The sequence below is a fragment of the Petromyzon marinus genome, unplaced genomic scaffold (assembly GCF_048934315.1).
Source record: "Petromyzon marinus isolate PM22_M1 ecotype Great Lakes invasive population unplaced genomic scaffold, UKy_Petmar_22M1.pri1.0 PM_G_Scaffold_41, whole genome shotgun sequence".
Taxonomy (NCBI): Eukaryota; Metazoa; Chordata; class Hyperoartia; order Petromyzontiformes; family Petromyzontidae; genus Petromyzon; species Petromyzon marinus.
The window spans coordinates 1,171,506-1,187,743 of record NW_027422993.1 but is presented as its reverse complement, the minus strand read 5'-3'; the positions used below and the strand labels follow the sequence as shown (position 1 = coordinate 1,187,743).

The following is a 16,238-nucleotide window of genomic DNA, read 5'->3' as shown; positions in this document are numbered from 1 at the left end:
CAACACAGCATTCGGTCATTGATCATGCGCGGCCCTTAATGCAATTATTGTCACGTTGTTAACAATAGGATGACTGATTATTATGCAACGCTACTCGTTGAAAGGGCACTCCAACCAGTATTATTCTTGGAGTTACAAATATGCATTTGAATTCGTTATTTCAAATATTAACGAACGACTCAAGTATTTCTAATCGACTTCTCAACGCAACTCAATGGGTGGCGATGTTTCCTTTTGAGATCCTTATCTCGGGCAAATCTTTTAATTAATTGTGGCCAGACCCTTGACAGGGAACCGGTTGAACCCGCTCTTCACCCCCGCGAGCGGCGCTCCGTGGTGAGGTGCCAAGAATTAATCCTTGTTAATGGGTCAGTTGGTAATTTTTGCGGTTAGAAGTACAGCCCCAGCACAATATTACAGAGGAAAATTATGAACACTCTTAAAAACGATAAATTATTCACTCGGTCGTTGCGATGTTTCCACAATCACGGATAATTCAATGGCTTGAGGTTTTAGGCTTTGTTAATGACCCGTGTGTGTGTTGAATGGTATGAGTGGTGAAAGAGTAGGCCAATGTTCGGAATCGATTCTTTGCGTCAAGCAGACGTCTGGTTTGTCGTGTAGTGGGGGGCAGTGTATCATACGTATCAGTTGATTCTTCTTTCAGTAGTTGGTTCGGACTCGACGGACGTTGGTGAACGAGTAGATACGTTGTTGTAGCTGAGATGACCGTCTGGTAGACGGCGTTAGAAGCACGCCCGCAGCGGTGCGGTTGTACGCGGACGGTAGGTAATGCGCGCAGTGCGTCTGCGAGCAGCAGGCACGCTGGTGCTCCGTCGTCGGCGGTTGTAGATTGCAGGCTCACGATTCGCTCGTGGTGGCGCTGGCCGCTAACAGCGGCAGCGGGTCGCCAATCGGCGACACTCGCCGATTCGGCGAGTTGTAGAGGCGTCTCCGGCGTCGGTGATGGCTGGTCTTCTGCTGAGATGAGTTGAGCGGGTCTTCTGCTGAGATGAGTAGAGATGAGTCTTCTTCTGTTGAGCTGAGTTGAGATGAGTCTTCTTCTGTTGAGCTGAGTTGAGATGAGTCTTCTTCTGTTGAGCTGCCCCCGAGGGCTGATGAGTTGATTTCAATGCTGAAACGGCTCCTTTTTATGCCAAAAATCTCTCTCCTTCTCGGCTCCCCCTCACGAGGCGGAGCTATCTTTGATCTGATCGTATGTCGGTAGGGGGGTTCGTGTGTCGGTGGTGGGGGGGGTTCGTGTGTCAGTGTGTATGTTTGTGTGTGTGTCATTTATGACACGGTTCTGTTCGGGTCTTTCCTCAAGCCATAAACATCAAGACAACAGACGCCTCGATTCATCTTGGTGGCGTCTGGTTGTCTACTCCATCCACCCAGAGAGAGGGGCGGGTTCCCCCCCCCCCTTTTTCGTACACGTTTTCGACGCACAAAGAAATGGTTAAGATTTTTTTTAAGTTTAACATTTCACATCACAGTTGATATCTTATCATACACAGTTATGATCCTGCTTGTGATTCATAGTATTTGATTTCTTTTCAAGTGAAGATGCTCTTCTGAGCGTATGCATTTTATCACGTGCTGCAGGGAAAGACAAAGGTGGCCGGGATCTTCCCATCTCTCTATACTTTGCAAATATCATTTCGACTCCACATTCTACCAGCCTAATCCACCCCGTTACCTTGGCTCTTACTTAGTTTATTAATTTTCGTCACTTTGTGTGTTTATAAATGTTTGACAGTTTAACTTAAAGCTCGCTCGCTCTTTTGCTGCCCGTGTGCAGGGTGGGGTGGGGGCTACTACTAAGTTCCGTGTGTGGCAGATGGTCCCCGCGATAACGATCTGTTTGCCCTAGCGTGAAATTCCTCTCTCGCGCTCTTCGAGAGAGACAAAGGTGGTCGGGAGCACCTCTTTATACTTTCGACTTATATTTCTCAAATACCATTTGGTCCCATGTTTGCCAAGACTCGTGTTTGTAACTACGTCCTCCCGACACCTCTCGGTTTTACCGAGGTTCGAATTGTTATGATGGAATTATTAAAAAGAAAAATAATTATCATCCTAAGTTTAAGAGGTCCGTTTCTTGATTGTTGGAATCCATATCCCTTGGTTCTGTAAGGTTCTATAATGGAATGTCGTGTAAGGTTAACACGTTATTATTAATATTATATTGCAATTTTCTTTAAAACTTTCTTTGCCTGGTTGCCGTGTGTGGGGTGGGGTGTGTCTCCTCATCAAACCCGGCTGGCTTTTCCAGATGGCCCCTTGTGATAAGGTGTAATTCCTGCTTCTCCACGCTGTGAGAGAGACAAAGGTGGTCGGGGTTGCTTGGGATATTGTTTAAACTCTTTCGCAAGTTTGCCCGTTGTCTCATTCCTTCTCGATAACCTTTGATGTGACTCGGTATTCCTGCTCCAAGCTTTCAGTAAAAGTATTAAAGGTGAAAATCATTTGATAGCGAATTAATCATTGGATAATAATTCACTGATGTGTCTGGTGGCCTGTTCTTAATTGGAGTGAGCGTTAGGATCGCTAATTTTATCTTATTCTTGTTGTTGCCTCTTAATTTTTTTTGTTGTTTTACTGGCAAATAAGGAAAAGAATATGTATACGATTTACCCTGTTGGCGTCTCCGTGTCTAGTCTCTTGGTGTTCTGACCTCGGAGGGATCTTTCCTAAGGGGCCCATCAAACTCTTGTTCATCTGGAGATTTTCGCCGATAGCTGTTACATCCTCGCCTTGAGAGTTTTATTATTTCTTTATATATATGGCCTGTTTATGACCGACATCTGGTTTTTCGTGTTTCTGGCTTACGGGTTTGATTCATTAAAAAATATATATATTGTTTGTCACGAAAGAAAGGAAAAAGAAATCTAGGTGTATGCATCCGTAAATATTCTTATGGATATTAATTGTGGAAAAAGGGCCGTATACAACAGGTGGTTTACTCTCCCCCCCCCCCCCCCCCCCGGTTGTTGCAGCCTTTCCAGAATCCCTGCCTAAATTAAAACGTCGAGTTTAAATTTCGATTTAAAGCTTTCGTGACTGCAAGGATTCATCTTCTTTGGTTCTTTCGGTAAAGTCACGTAGAATGAGAATAAAATAATAAAATAACACAAAAAATTATCACGACGTTTCGGCCACAACGCAAGCGGCCGTCTTCAGGTGAAAGGTACAGACCTGTCGGGACAACAGAGCTTCAATGTCTGTCGTCCCGACAGTTCTGTACCTTTCACCTGAAGACGGCCGCTTGCGTTGTGGCCGAAACGTCGTGAGAATTTTATTGTGTTATTTTGTTGTCGAGTTTGCATGCTAAGATTGGTCCACACACCAAGTTCCTACAGGGACGTCTCTCTCTTTAATGTGGAACACCGGAATGGAGTGAAATCACAGCTGACGCATCTGAAGGCATTCCTGTATTCCCCCGGGGAACGTTTCACCCCACACGTACGTGTGTGTGTGTATACACGTCTCTTAATAAAATGAGTGCAAACCTGCAAGGGCGTATATTTATATAATTACGTGTAAGTTGAAATGGATTTTTGTTGTTGCCACGGACAATGTATGCCATTTGAGACTCTGATGCAGCCGGACGTCATCAGTAAATGTCAAAGCAGCCAGACGAACTTCCCTCAACACGAGCAGCAGAGGGATTGTCAACACCGCTGGCGTTTCCCTTCGTACCCCAACTCCCATCGCTCGCGTCTTTTATTTTTACGCACAATTAAAGAGTCATTGCCCGAAACGCCGCCGACTGCATACACGTTTAAACATTTTGATTTAAAGCTTTCGTGACTGCAGTGATTCATATTCTTAGCTCTTTCGGTAAAGTCACATAGAAGGGAAACAATAAAATAATAAAATATATATAAAATAATATATCTTCTTTGGTTCTTTCGGTAAAGTCACGTAGTACGAGAATAAAATAATAAATTTATAAAATTTAATAATACAATAAAATTGCCATATATTTTATTATTTTGTTTCCCTTCAACGTGACTTTACCGAAAGAGCTAAGAATATAAACGTTTAAACATTCTTAAGGCCACGGTGTTGTTAAACGTTTTGCTGTTGTGGGTAATTATAACCGTCATCAGGTTGCGAGTTTGACATTTTAAATGTTTATTGCCGCATGAGCCGAGTGGAGCGGTGGCGCAGTGGTTAGCACACCGCCCGGGTTCGATTCCCCGCTCACGGCGGCGCGCATCAGTGGTAATATTCGAACCGGTCCTGGACCTGCCCACCCACCCCTCCCTCCCCACACTTCACCAGCCCCCACTGGCCAGAGTGGTCAAATATGGTGAATCACCCCCCCACCACCACCATCACCACCATCACGACCGACAACAACGGCGTGCGGAAGGGGTGAAGTGACCATGACCATCATCCAGCAGTGGGTCAATCAAGGACTGACTTCAATCTTTATTTAAAGATTTCGTGACTGCAGGAATCCATATGTAGTAGGTAGAAAATAAAAAATATATATTTTATTTTATACCTACGTATAAAATAAAATGTTCATTCCGTAAAGTCACGTAGTAGGTATAAAATAAAATAAAATATTTTATTTTATACCTACGTATAAAATAAAATGTTCTTTCGGTAAAGTCACGTGGCTTTTCCGAAAGAACCAAAGCGTAAGGACTGACTTGGTCCTTACATTACGGAACACGTGACAAGCCACAGCAATGAGCATCACCCCCCCTGTCCCCCCCACCCCACACACACTTCCGCTCATATACGTCACTTCCGCCCACGCCCCTCACTTTCACTTCCTGCCCACGCCCGTCACTTTCTGCCCACGCCTCACTTCCGCCCATTTACGTCACTTCCGCCCACGCCCGTCACTTTCACTTCCTGCCCACACCTCACTTCCTGCCCACGCCTCACTTCCGCCCACACCTCACTTCCTGCCCACGCCTCACTTCCTGCCCACGCCTCACTTCCTGCCCACGCCCGTCACTTCCGCCCACGCCCCTTGGCTCTGCTGTTCGGTGGCTGAGCACGTGGGTGGGGTGCGGGTGGTGGTGGGGAGTTTCCCACAAGTCGACGAGAAGCGAGCGAGTGGCGAGCGGCACATCCGAAGGGCGACTCCACTCACAGTCGCCCGGGGCTCCGCACCGCCTCCACGCCCCCCGAGGTAAGAGACGGGACGCGGCGAGGATGGAGCGGTGGGGACGCCCGCGCCGTTCCTGGCCGTGCCCCCCGGTGGTCGACTCGGCCTCGAGTGAGCTCCTCGTCGGGTGCGGCCCTGGCGCTTGGTCCGCCCTCCCACCTCGTGCAACCTTTCCCCGGCCTTCGCGGCCCTGCTCGCCGGCAGCGCTTTGCCCCCGGCGGTCTTGCCGGAGGCTACCCGTGGGATCTTTGTCTTTGGGTACATCGAGCGTGACCTGAGACAGTGGGGGCCGAAGTTTGACTCCCTGCCGCGGTGAACGCGACGAGCGGAGAGAGCCTCGTGGCGTGTACACAAATCGATTAAAAAGCACCATATTCTTAGTTTTTTCGGTAAAGTCACGTTGAAGAGAAACAACAAAATAAAATAACAAAATATATATTTTCTCTTCAACGTGACTTTACCGAAAAAACTAAGAATATGAATTACTGCAGTCACGAAAGCTTTAAATCAAAATTTAAAAAGCACCAGTCGGAATTTCGATTTAAAGCTTTCGTGACTGCAAGGATTCATCTTCTTTGGTTCTTTCGGTAAAGTCACCAACACGTAGAATGAGAATAAAAATAATAAATTGATTAAATAAAATAACACAATAAAATTCTCACGACGTTTCGGCCACAACACAAGCCGTTTCAATGCTAAATCCTATGCTAATTCCTTTGTCAAGGCGCTCTGTTTCTTCTCACACAGCTTAAAGGTCGCGGTCTGAGCTTGGCTTTGTTCGCTCCAGCGCTGTCCTCCAGACAGTCTCGTCCCTTCACCTGATGAAGGCCACTTGTGTTGTGGCCAAAACGTCGTGAGAATTTTATTGTGTTATTTTATTTTATCAATTTATTATTTTATTCTCATTCTACGTGGTGACTTTACACAATACCTCCAGTCAAAATGTAAACAAAAAACATACTATGATAATATATAATGCATTGACCTTGAAACTGGTTGGTCCACACCAAGGGACGGCTTTCTTTCTAAGGGACAATGCCACATATATTATCATAGTATGTTTTTTGTTTGCATTTTGGCTGCAGGTATTGTGGTTAATGCAGTAGACATGATTCCTTGTTAAAAGGTTTCAGTTTTGTTGCCAGAAAAAAAGGGGAAAAACCCTATTATTATTACAAATCGTGCGATTGATAAAGAGTTGGAGCCGTGATTGGAATACGTGATTGTAGCGTTTCGCCAAGGCGAAATGCCAAAGTCGCTCGCGACACTGCCCCAGGCTTGGGGCTTGAGTCCCCTGCTGATGTCTCTCTGTGCGGCAGGATGTGGCGATCCACTCGGCATACAACCTCGCACTCCCCACCAAACATTCCCCGTATCCCTCCCCCCACCTCGATGTCCCAAGATCCCCGTCCTCTCATCCACCCCCCCCACCACCACCACCACGATCCGATTGTGTCGAGAAGATTCCAGAAGAATGGATTATTTAATAAAGAATTAAAGCTTTCGTGACTGCATAAATTAGTTGCTGTTTTTTTCGGTAAAGTCACGTATGTAGGAATACCATAACGTTATATTAAAATAAATCAATCACGACGTAAAGGTAACTTCCCCGTAGAAGTGTGTTAATAAAGAATTAAAGCTTCTGTGACTGCATAAATTACTCATTGGTTTTTTCGGTAAAGTCACGTATGTAGGAATACCATAACGTTATATTAAAACAAATAAATCACGACGTTTCCTCCTGCCCCGTCCTTTCTCTCTGGCCCCTCCCCCCACCTTCACTTCTTATTTAAGGCTTCCGTTTCATCCGACCTCACTTCTCTGTCCGTCCTTGCCTCTTGGTGTCTCTCTATTTCTGACTTGTACCTCGTATTTGTTCACTCTGGCTATGCTGGTATGTTCAATCCAGAGGTTGAACACGAAATTTAACACTCTTCTGAAATTCGTGGTCCGCCAGGTAAGTGTCTGTGTTGTTGACCTGACTGGTTGTGTATCACGTAATTTTCCTTAGGTTTGTTGAATTCTCGTCTCTCCTTGTTGTATTTGCCTCCGTGATTCGTTTCTTACGCCTGATGAGGATCGCTTGTGTTGCGGTCGAAACGTGATTGATTTGTTTTAATATAATGTTATGGTATTCCTACACACGTGACTTTACCGAAAAAACACAATGAGTAATGTATAATTTGTCTCATTGTTTTATCCCCGTTGTCTGTGAACTCGCGTTTGAACTCTGCGGTTTTCCCTTCGTCTCGTTGCGCCCCCGCGCGGTCCGTCTCTTTGCCGAACAACAATTGTGGTGATCGCATCGGTGCCCATCGAATGGTCGGCGATGATACCGCCCCCCCCGCCTTGCTGATCTCGATGCGGCGGTCATCGTTGTCGTCAGCCACGCGGTCATCGTTGTCGTCAGCCACGCTCGATCCTTGGCGGAGATGAAGACCCTCCCGCCAACCCACGGCCGTCTCTCACCGGTCGCTGGTGACGACGCACCAGCGATGTAACGCGACGCACGGCATCTCCCGCCCGCCTGTGCTTAAACACAAAACGTGCGCGCTCCTCCCGCACCCCCCCCCCCCTCGCAGATCGCATCGGGGCTACGCTAGCGATGACAATGATGACGACGATGACGACGACGATGTTGCTGCTGCTGCTGGTGGTGATGACGGGGGCGGCGGCGTCGGCAGACGTCTCGCCGATGCCTTCACCGTCCCAGCCGCCGTGCGGGCTGTGTCCCCCGGGCCACCACGTCTCGCTGCCGTGTTCCACCAAGGCCAGCGAGCAGCAGCAGCAACAGCTCCTCCTGGAGGACGCGTCCGACGTGGAGGCGCGTTGCACGCCGTGCCCGCCGCGCCACTACACGCAGTTCTGGAACTCCCTGGACCGGTGTCTCTACTGCGGCCCGCCGTGCAAGGAGGGCCAGCGGCTCGCAAAGGAGTGCAGCCCCACGCACGACCGCGTGTGCGAGTGCGAGCCGGGCACCTTCCTGATGCTGCCGCAGGAGTTCTGCGAGCGGCACAGCGGCTGTGCCGCCGGGCACGGCGTCGTCACCAAAGGCACGCGCGGGGTGGGGGGCGGGGCGGGGTGGGCGGGGAGGGGCTGGGCTACACCACGTGTGTCGTTGCCATTCGTCCGGCGATCGATTCGCCCGTGACCAAAGACGCCGCTCAATCGTTGCGTCCGATTTAATTAGTTGAATCGATAAGGGTTCGTTCCGCGTGGCCTCCCCCGTCAACAGATCCCTGCGGCGAAAAACGCATGAACGCCCAAACTCCCCGTTCATGCATTCTTCATTCATTGGCTAGAGGTTAAATCGTTCGCGCATTATTCCTGTTGGGCGCTGGAGATTGTTCCAATCTCCAGCGCCCATCGGGACAGAGCTCCTTCGCGCGCAGCGCGAGATTTCTACCCCACTCAGAAATCAATTGGTTCCTACTTTCACTCCTTTGATGATCATTCATTTGTAAACGTATTTACTGTGCCCCGCCGGCCAGTGCTCGTCAAGTCGGGGGGAATCTTATCTCCACTCTCCTATCTCCCAGTTATCTCCCAGCACCAATTTATGCCTATTCTTCTTCTTTCGTTCTTTCGGTAAAGTCACGTAGAAAGATAATAAAATGATAAAATAACACAATAAAATTCTCACAACGTTTCGGCCACAACGCAAGTGGCCTTCAGGTGAAAGGAACAAACCTGTCGGGACGACAGAGCTACAATGAAGAAGGCCACTTGTGTTGTGGCCGAAGCGTCGTGAGAATTTTATTGTGTTATTTTATTATTTTATTCTCATTCTACGTGGTGACTTTACCGAAAGAACCAAAGAAGATGAATCCTTGCAGTCACGAAAGCTTTAAATCGAAATCTATGCCTATTCTCTTCTCATCTTTCTCTCTCTCTCTACGCATCTCTACATTTTGTCCCGCGTCTCTGCCCGCCCGTGCGCCCCCCCCCCCCGTCTCGCGTCTCCGTTCCGCAGGATCCCCGCGCGAAGACACGCGCTGCGCCCCATGCCCTCGGGGATTCTTCTCCCCCGAGGCGTCGGCGGACGCCCCGTGCCGCCCACACACAAACTGCTCCGGCCCGGGCTCCATGGAGCTGCTGCCCGGGGCCTCCACGCACGACGCGCTCTGCTGGTCGGGCGCCCGCGTGGAGTCGCGAGCGTGGGGACGCGGGGCCGGCAGGTGACCGCTCTCTCGCTCGCTTTTTTTTCCACACGGACGCGTCGTTTTAGCGGCAACCGTAGATCGACGGCGTCAAATGTTGATTTAAAGCTTTCGTGACGGCAGTGGATTCATATTCTTGATTCTTTCGGTAAAGTCACCACGTAGAAGGGAAACAATAAAATAATAAAATATATATTAAACAATAAAATTCTCACGACGTTTCGACCGTAACGCAAGCGGTCATCATCAGGTGTGAAAAAACCAACGGTCGTGAGAATTGTATTGTTTTATATATATTTTATTACTTTATTGTTTCCCTTCAACGTGGTGACTTTACCGAAAGAACCAACAATATCAACGGCATCGTCGGAGGACCGCGCTACTGGCCTCGGAGGGCAGCCGGTGCGGATGCCGCACGTGCCCACTGGGGAGAGTGCTCCGGGCTGGACACGCGTTCGCAATCTGGTCCACGGTCACGTATTTATCCGTTTAAAAAGACTACTACAACCGCAGTACATTTTGGATGTGTGTGTGCGTGTACGTCTTTGAGAAATTGTAACGTAATTGTGAAGAGGTCGCCGGTGCATTCTCCACGTTGCAGGAATAGAAAACGATAGGAATGTTCGCCACTTGAACGAGACGCTAAATTCCACGCGATGGCGCGTGACCGACCGGTAGCACAGCGAGAGGTACGCTGACGCGGTCTCGCTGGCTACAGAAGCATTTTCTGAGTCCATACTCTTTGGTTCTATTCGGTAAAGTCACGTAGGTAAAAATAAAACAACAAAAATCACGACGTTTCGGCCACAACACAAGCGGCCTTCATCAGGTGAAGGGACCGGGCTGTCTCGAGGACAGCGCTGGAGTGAAACACAGCCACGCTCAGACCGCGGACCTTTAAGCTGAGTATGGATCCTTGCAGTCACGAAAGCTTTAAATCTAGAATGTTCTGAGTCGCCAACCCGGAACGGATCTCGGTTGCCTGACTGCAAGCTGGCACGACGCCCGCGCCTCCCAATTAGCGAACGAGCTGGCTACGTGCAGTGCGAAATAAGTACGGTGAAAAGTCCACCTTGCGAAAGGTGATCCCGGAACAACGCGCTTTACATCTCCTTCCCTTCCTTCCGCTGCAGAGCCTCCGTCGCCGCCGCCGCCTCGTCCGCCGCCCCGGCCAGAGGGCCCGTGCGACGCCGCGACCCTGCGGTTCGCGGGCGGCGTCCGCCGCCTGCCTCTGTCGTGCCTGGCCCACCGCGGCGCAGGGAAGGCCGCCCACGTCCGGGAGCTGCTGCTCGGCGCCATGGGCGACGCGGGGCGGCGGCGCGGGCGCGGGCGCGGGAAGCAGGGGGGGAGGAGGCTGGAGAAGCACGTGAAGCTGCTGCTGCTGCTCCGGGTTTGCGCGAGGAGACCGCCCCGCCGGGAGGAGGGTCGGTGAGGATGCACGGTTCGCCGTTGCGGAGAAAGACGTGGTCGAACAAGACGGGGGTGGGGGGGGGAAGGGCCTTTTAAATGGTCGTGTTGTAGTAGTCACGAACCGAGCGTGAGGGCTCAGAAACATTGATATAGCAACCATTTAAATCAATGTTTCAGCTGCCCAGCCGTGATTATATTGGGTTAAGTTCGGCGAGTTGACCGCGCAAAATTGCCATCTTAAAAGGTGATTTGTTCGAATAATTCTGGGTTTCAGAATTTAAAATGTTGGTTTGATCGCCATGCGCGTAGGGAAGCCGTGGCTCCTGGTGGTAGTTCCGCGTGACATGCTGCTGTGGGCCGTTGGGCAAACTGCAGAAACATTTTTGGGAAAGAGATGACAGTTTTATATAAGCTGTAGCCGGAGTCTTTCAAGCCCGTCGATTGAAGCCCTCTAAATTATCCAATATAGAACACTCATCGCATTAATGAAATCGACTGTAGAGGGTTAAATAATTACACGATGAGTGGTGATGATGAGGTATGATTAATTAAATTACATTCCATAGCTTGTAACAGAGGACACACATTAAGGTTATTGCATGCCACAAACTGCTTTGGGGGCAACATAACAGTGACTAACTTTAATAAGCCCACATTATTAACAAACGCTTCCTCACGACTGAAACCTTTAATCGCTGAACATTTCAGACAATTTGCCCTGTTATAAGGTGCAGAAGAGTACGGCGTAGTTACGAACAGCGACCACCGTGACAGCTAAAATGTTACAAAAATCTCCGATTTGAAGAAGGTTCATCGATAAACACATTCTCCTGCGGAGGGAGCTGGTAGGAACGTTGGGTTGCTCGGTCAATGGCCAGGGTCAACGGCAGTGTGGTGTATTCCACAAATAGGTCCGACTGTGAGGGCGGGCACAAGCCGGCGTGAGTAGGTTAAACGTTGAGTTTTATAAGGGCACCACGGGGTGACCAGTCCCTCCCCACCCAGCCCCACCCCTCCCACCCCCCACCCAGCCCCTCCCCACCCTCCCCTCCTCACCCTCCCCACCCAGCCCCTCCCCTCCCATTTTTGGATGCACGACGGACGGACACAACAATAATCCCCTGTGGGCTGGTGGTGTAATAACCAGGAGGTTCCTGCCAGTACAAGCATGTGTTTTTCACGTGAAGAGAGAATGGAAATATATTTCAGCAGTATTCACAATCTCTCCTACAAGCAGGGCTCTCAACGTTTCCCTAGAATGCGTGCTGGCTTGGAGTTAGGAATTATTAGCAGAAGGCACTGCACCCAGAGAGTGTGAGATACACCCATCGTAAGAGTCCATGTTGTTGTGTAGGCCAATTAGTTTAAAGGGCAATGCATTACCGAAGGATATTTGTTTGAACAGTTTACCGCAAGTATGTGTGGTTAATGCAGACTGGATGCCTTGTAACAGGGGTCCGTTTCGTGTTTGAACATCTTAACACCTGCCGCCTTATTGCCAGTAAGGGTAAATCCTCCTTTTTGTATTATTCCATCGCTATGTTTATTGCTCCAAGTATCCTTACAATCAATCCAATGAGAGCTTTATACAAGAACAATAAGGATACACGAGGATATGGTTTGTCAAAGTTCCCAGAAGAGTGTTGATGTGAACAAAAATAACAAAAAAAGATTTCGTTGGTGAGATTTCTAGAGAAACATTTCTGGAGCAGAGCGTAATGTACCTCTAAGTACTGGGGGACTGGTTAACACAGTTCCTCCACATGTTTGTTGACAGCACAGTATTTTTATAGTTGCGTGTGCACGCGCGTCACATGACGTGTGCACGCATGACTTTTTTGGAATGTTCAATGTGTTTTTGTAATTGTCACGGATGGTTACGTGTCGACTGTTGAAACCTATGAATAAAAGTTGCACGAAATGTCCGCGCGTTCAAAATTCCTCGCCAATTCGGAGCGGATCCGAAATCCGCAAATACGTCGTCAGCTACGATCTGTCGTTTGCCGGCTGAATGCCTCCCTTCAATCGTGGCTGCGGTGGCAAAAAAGCCACCGAGCTTTTTCTGCCCGTGAGCTGTGATCTTACCGCCCCGTCTGCGTTCATCGGTTATCGCCCCCTTATCGCCGTGCCGCCCTGAACAAACTCAACAGAAGGCCTCCACGGTAATATTATATTGTCCTGAGAGGAGTTACGGTCGTCCTGAAGCCAACTCTACCAGAGCGAGAGAGAGAGAGAGAGAGGAGGCAGTGTGCGTAGAGTTGTGGTGGGCCCCCGAAAGTTCACCGCGACAAGTCAGGGGCCCCGATGCTGATGGGAAGATCGCCAGTTGGGGTAGACACGTGGCTGCGCCTCACCACGTGACCTCTTGACCCGCACGACTGAATCCGCATTCCTAAGGCTACGCGAGCACCCCGCACCCTTCCCGTGCGCTTACAAGAACAGAACCCACATCCCCCAGTAGCCCCCCCCCCCAGCCTTAACAGCATGTTAGGGCAAATACTAATAGGAATCCACTGGAGACAGAGCCGGATTAAGATTGTGTAAGCCCCCTGGGCTACAGGTACCGTGAGGCCCCCTGGTAAAAACTGTTGAAAAGGAAAACAAAGTTAAAGAAAAATAAAATGTTTTTTTTTTACAAGGCTAACAACGAATAAAATTCGGCATGCGCAACTGAAATCACTTTTCACTTCGTCTCTGGAGGCGCTTCAGCTGGACGAGGCCCCTGGGCTGCAGCCCCTGAAGCCCCCTGCCCCCACGCCCGAATCTGGCCCCGATGTTGGATGTTGGTGGATGAGTGAGCGAGTGAGGACGAGTGAGTGAGAGAGAGAGAGAGGGGAGTGTGAGTGAGGACGAGTGAGTGATGTAAGCGCTATCGGTTCATCCGGCGGTTGTTTATTTTAGCGTTTCGGCGGCAAACGTGCGACCGGGGCGACAAGCTCGTACGTGCGGAACGTTGCAAATTACGCGGCTGTGGAAACTTTAGCTGACGTGGAAATAAGTCGATAATCATTAACATTATGAGACCTCCTTTGCCAAAAACAAGATATAGGAATAGGTTTTACCCTTTTAACTGGCACAAAAACTGACACCTTTATTCAAGGCATCATGTTTGCAATGACCACAACACAAGCAGTCAAAATGCAAACAAAAAAGACAACTCTGATAATAATATGCACTGTCCTTGAATTTGATTGGTCCACACCCGAGACAGCTTTTCTTAGAGCCTAGTCTCCATTGGTGTTGGACCAGAAGACGCCAAAAGGCGTACAACTCAAAAACAGCGCACTATCAGAGTATTGAGGGCTCGGGGTGAGCATTAACATTATGAGACCTCCTTTGCCAGAAACAAGATATAGGAATAGGTTTTACCCTTTTAACTGGCACAAAAACTGACACCTTTATTCAAGGCATCATGTTTGCAATGCATTTCTGAAATGATCGTCTGATGATGAAAACTAATTCACTTACAACTGATTTAAAGCTTTCGTGACTGCAGTAATTCATATTCTTAGCTCTTTCGGTAAAGTCACGTTGAAAGGAAACAATAAAATAATAAATATATTATTGTTATATATTTTATTATTTTATTGTTTCCCTTCAACGTGACTTGACTGAAAGAGCTAAGAATATAATATTACTTAGAACTGTTTTTGTCCTTCCCCCCCCCCCGCTCCCGCATCTCCGACTAGCGCACGGTTGGCATCGTGCTCACGCGCACCTACGTGTACGCACCTGGCCGAGTCGGTGGGACACCCTTCACCAAACACACACTGCTGCATTCCGAGGTGGGTTGACCGCCGCTCCCCCCTCCCTCCCCGCGCTGTCACACGCCACGCGGGGAGGAGCCGCGTGCCGCGGCGGTCTCCGCCAGCACGGCCTGCAGCAGGCCGATGTAGCGAACCGTCGCGCGCAGTGTCGCCGCCCGCGACGGCCGGAGGCGGTCCGGCGGCAGCAGGCGATGCAGGAGCAGGAACGCGCGGTTCAGGTTTCGCACCTGAGGGCACGGACACGCAGACGGACGGACGCGCGCGGACACGCCGTCAGTGCCGGGGATGGACGCCGCTTGGCCCTTGAGCGGCGGCGCTCGAGGGCCAAGCGGCGTCGAATTTAACTCGCTCCGCCACCCGTGGGCGAGGACTCGGTTCGACCAGACTTCAACCGTCTCGCGTCACCCCGTGCCGCGTTCCAACAACCGCATGGCAGGCCACGATAACGCAAAGTCATAGTAATAGGTTTTACCCTTTTAACTGGCACAAAAACTGACACCTTTATTCAAGGCATCATGTTTGCAATAACCACAACACAAGCAGTCAAAATGCAAACAAAAGAGACAACTCTGATAATAATATTATGCACTGTCCTTGAATTTGATTGGTCCACACGCGAGACGGCTTTTCTTAGAGCCTAGTCTCCACTGGTGTTGGACCAGATGACGCCAAAAGCCGAACAAGGGGAAAACCTATTGCTATATCTTGTTACTGGCATAGGAGGTCTCATAATGTAAACGCGAAGTCACTCAAAAGCACGGGGAGAGAAACGGACGCATGGGAGGATGGGCACACGGACGGACGGATCCGAGTTTTAAGTTAAAAAATTATTTGTTTTACGCGGCGTCCTCGTCGCGGGCCATCTCTTCGCGCGACGATGAGCGACTTTACGTTTTACACCTCAGACGTTTGAAAGGGCACCCGCCAGCTCTCCCAGTGGCAGCTATCCTCGTGCTGCACCACGTGACGCCCGGCCTGCAAGTGGGGGCCAGTCGGGAGGAGACTGTTGCTGCTACGTGTGGTCCCAACTGATGTAGGTGCAGTGTCAATGTTTAAAACGTCAATCACATGGACCACGATGGGCTACTCTATTCACGTAATCGCTGGTGTGGCCTTCGAGATCCGAACTGAATCTGGAACGTGCCACCACTGGGCCATATCACCCCCCCTCCCCTCCCCCCCCAAGTTTTGTTTTAGTCTGAGTCAACCTAAGGGGATCGTGGCTTCTCACCCGGATCCTTTCGCGCACGTTCGCTTTGCTCTTCCGAGCTAACGCGGCAGCAGCCGCTGTCCTCGGGGAGGCGGAGGAGCTCCAGCGGGAGGAGCGCGAGGAGGTGGAGCAGACGGCGGTGGAGGAGGTGGAGCAGACGGCGGTGGAGGTGGTGGAGCAGACGGCGGTGGAGGTGGTGGAGCAGACGGCGGTGGAGGTGGTGGAGCAGACGGCGGTGGTGGAGCAGACGGCGGTGGAGGTGGTGGAGCAGACGACGGTGGAGGTGGTGGAGCAGACGGCGGTGGAGGTGGTGGAGCAGACGGCGGTGGAGGTGGTGGAGCAGACGGCGGTGGAGGTGGTGGAGGTGCTGGAGGTGCTGGAGGGACCCGTGAGAGTCCTGCAGAGCCCAGCTGGAATCTGAGACCCCTTGAGAACCACGCTGGACGACCCCCCTTGCAGCATCCGCTGCTGCTGTGGCTGCTGGTGGTGGTGGACCTGCTGCTGCTGCTGGTGGACCTGCTGCTGCTGGTGGTGGTGGACCTGCTGCTGGTGGTGGT

General features: G+C 50.3%; 1 protein-coding gene across 1 annotated transcript; it reads left to right on the top strand.

The window, feature by feature from the left end:
• The first annotated feature begins 4,894 nt into the window (after window positions 1–4,894).
• Window positions 4,895–12,629, top strand: LOC142917103 (uncharacterized). Its single transcript, XM_076061798.1, has 4 exons — window positions 4,895–5,158; window positions 7,717–8,187; window positions 9,108–9,312; window positions 10,428–12,629. The coding sequence occupies exons 2-4, from the start codon at window positions 7,740–7,742 to the stop codon at window positions 10,798–10,800; spliced, it is 1,026 nt and encodes a 341-aa protein (XP_075917913.1). The 5' UTR covers window positions 4,895–5,158; window positions 7,717–7,739; the 3' UTR covers window positions 10,801–12,629.
• Window positions 12,630–16,238: the final 3,609 nt, after the last annotated feature.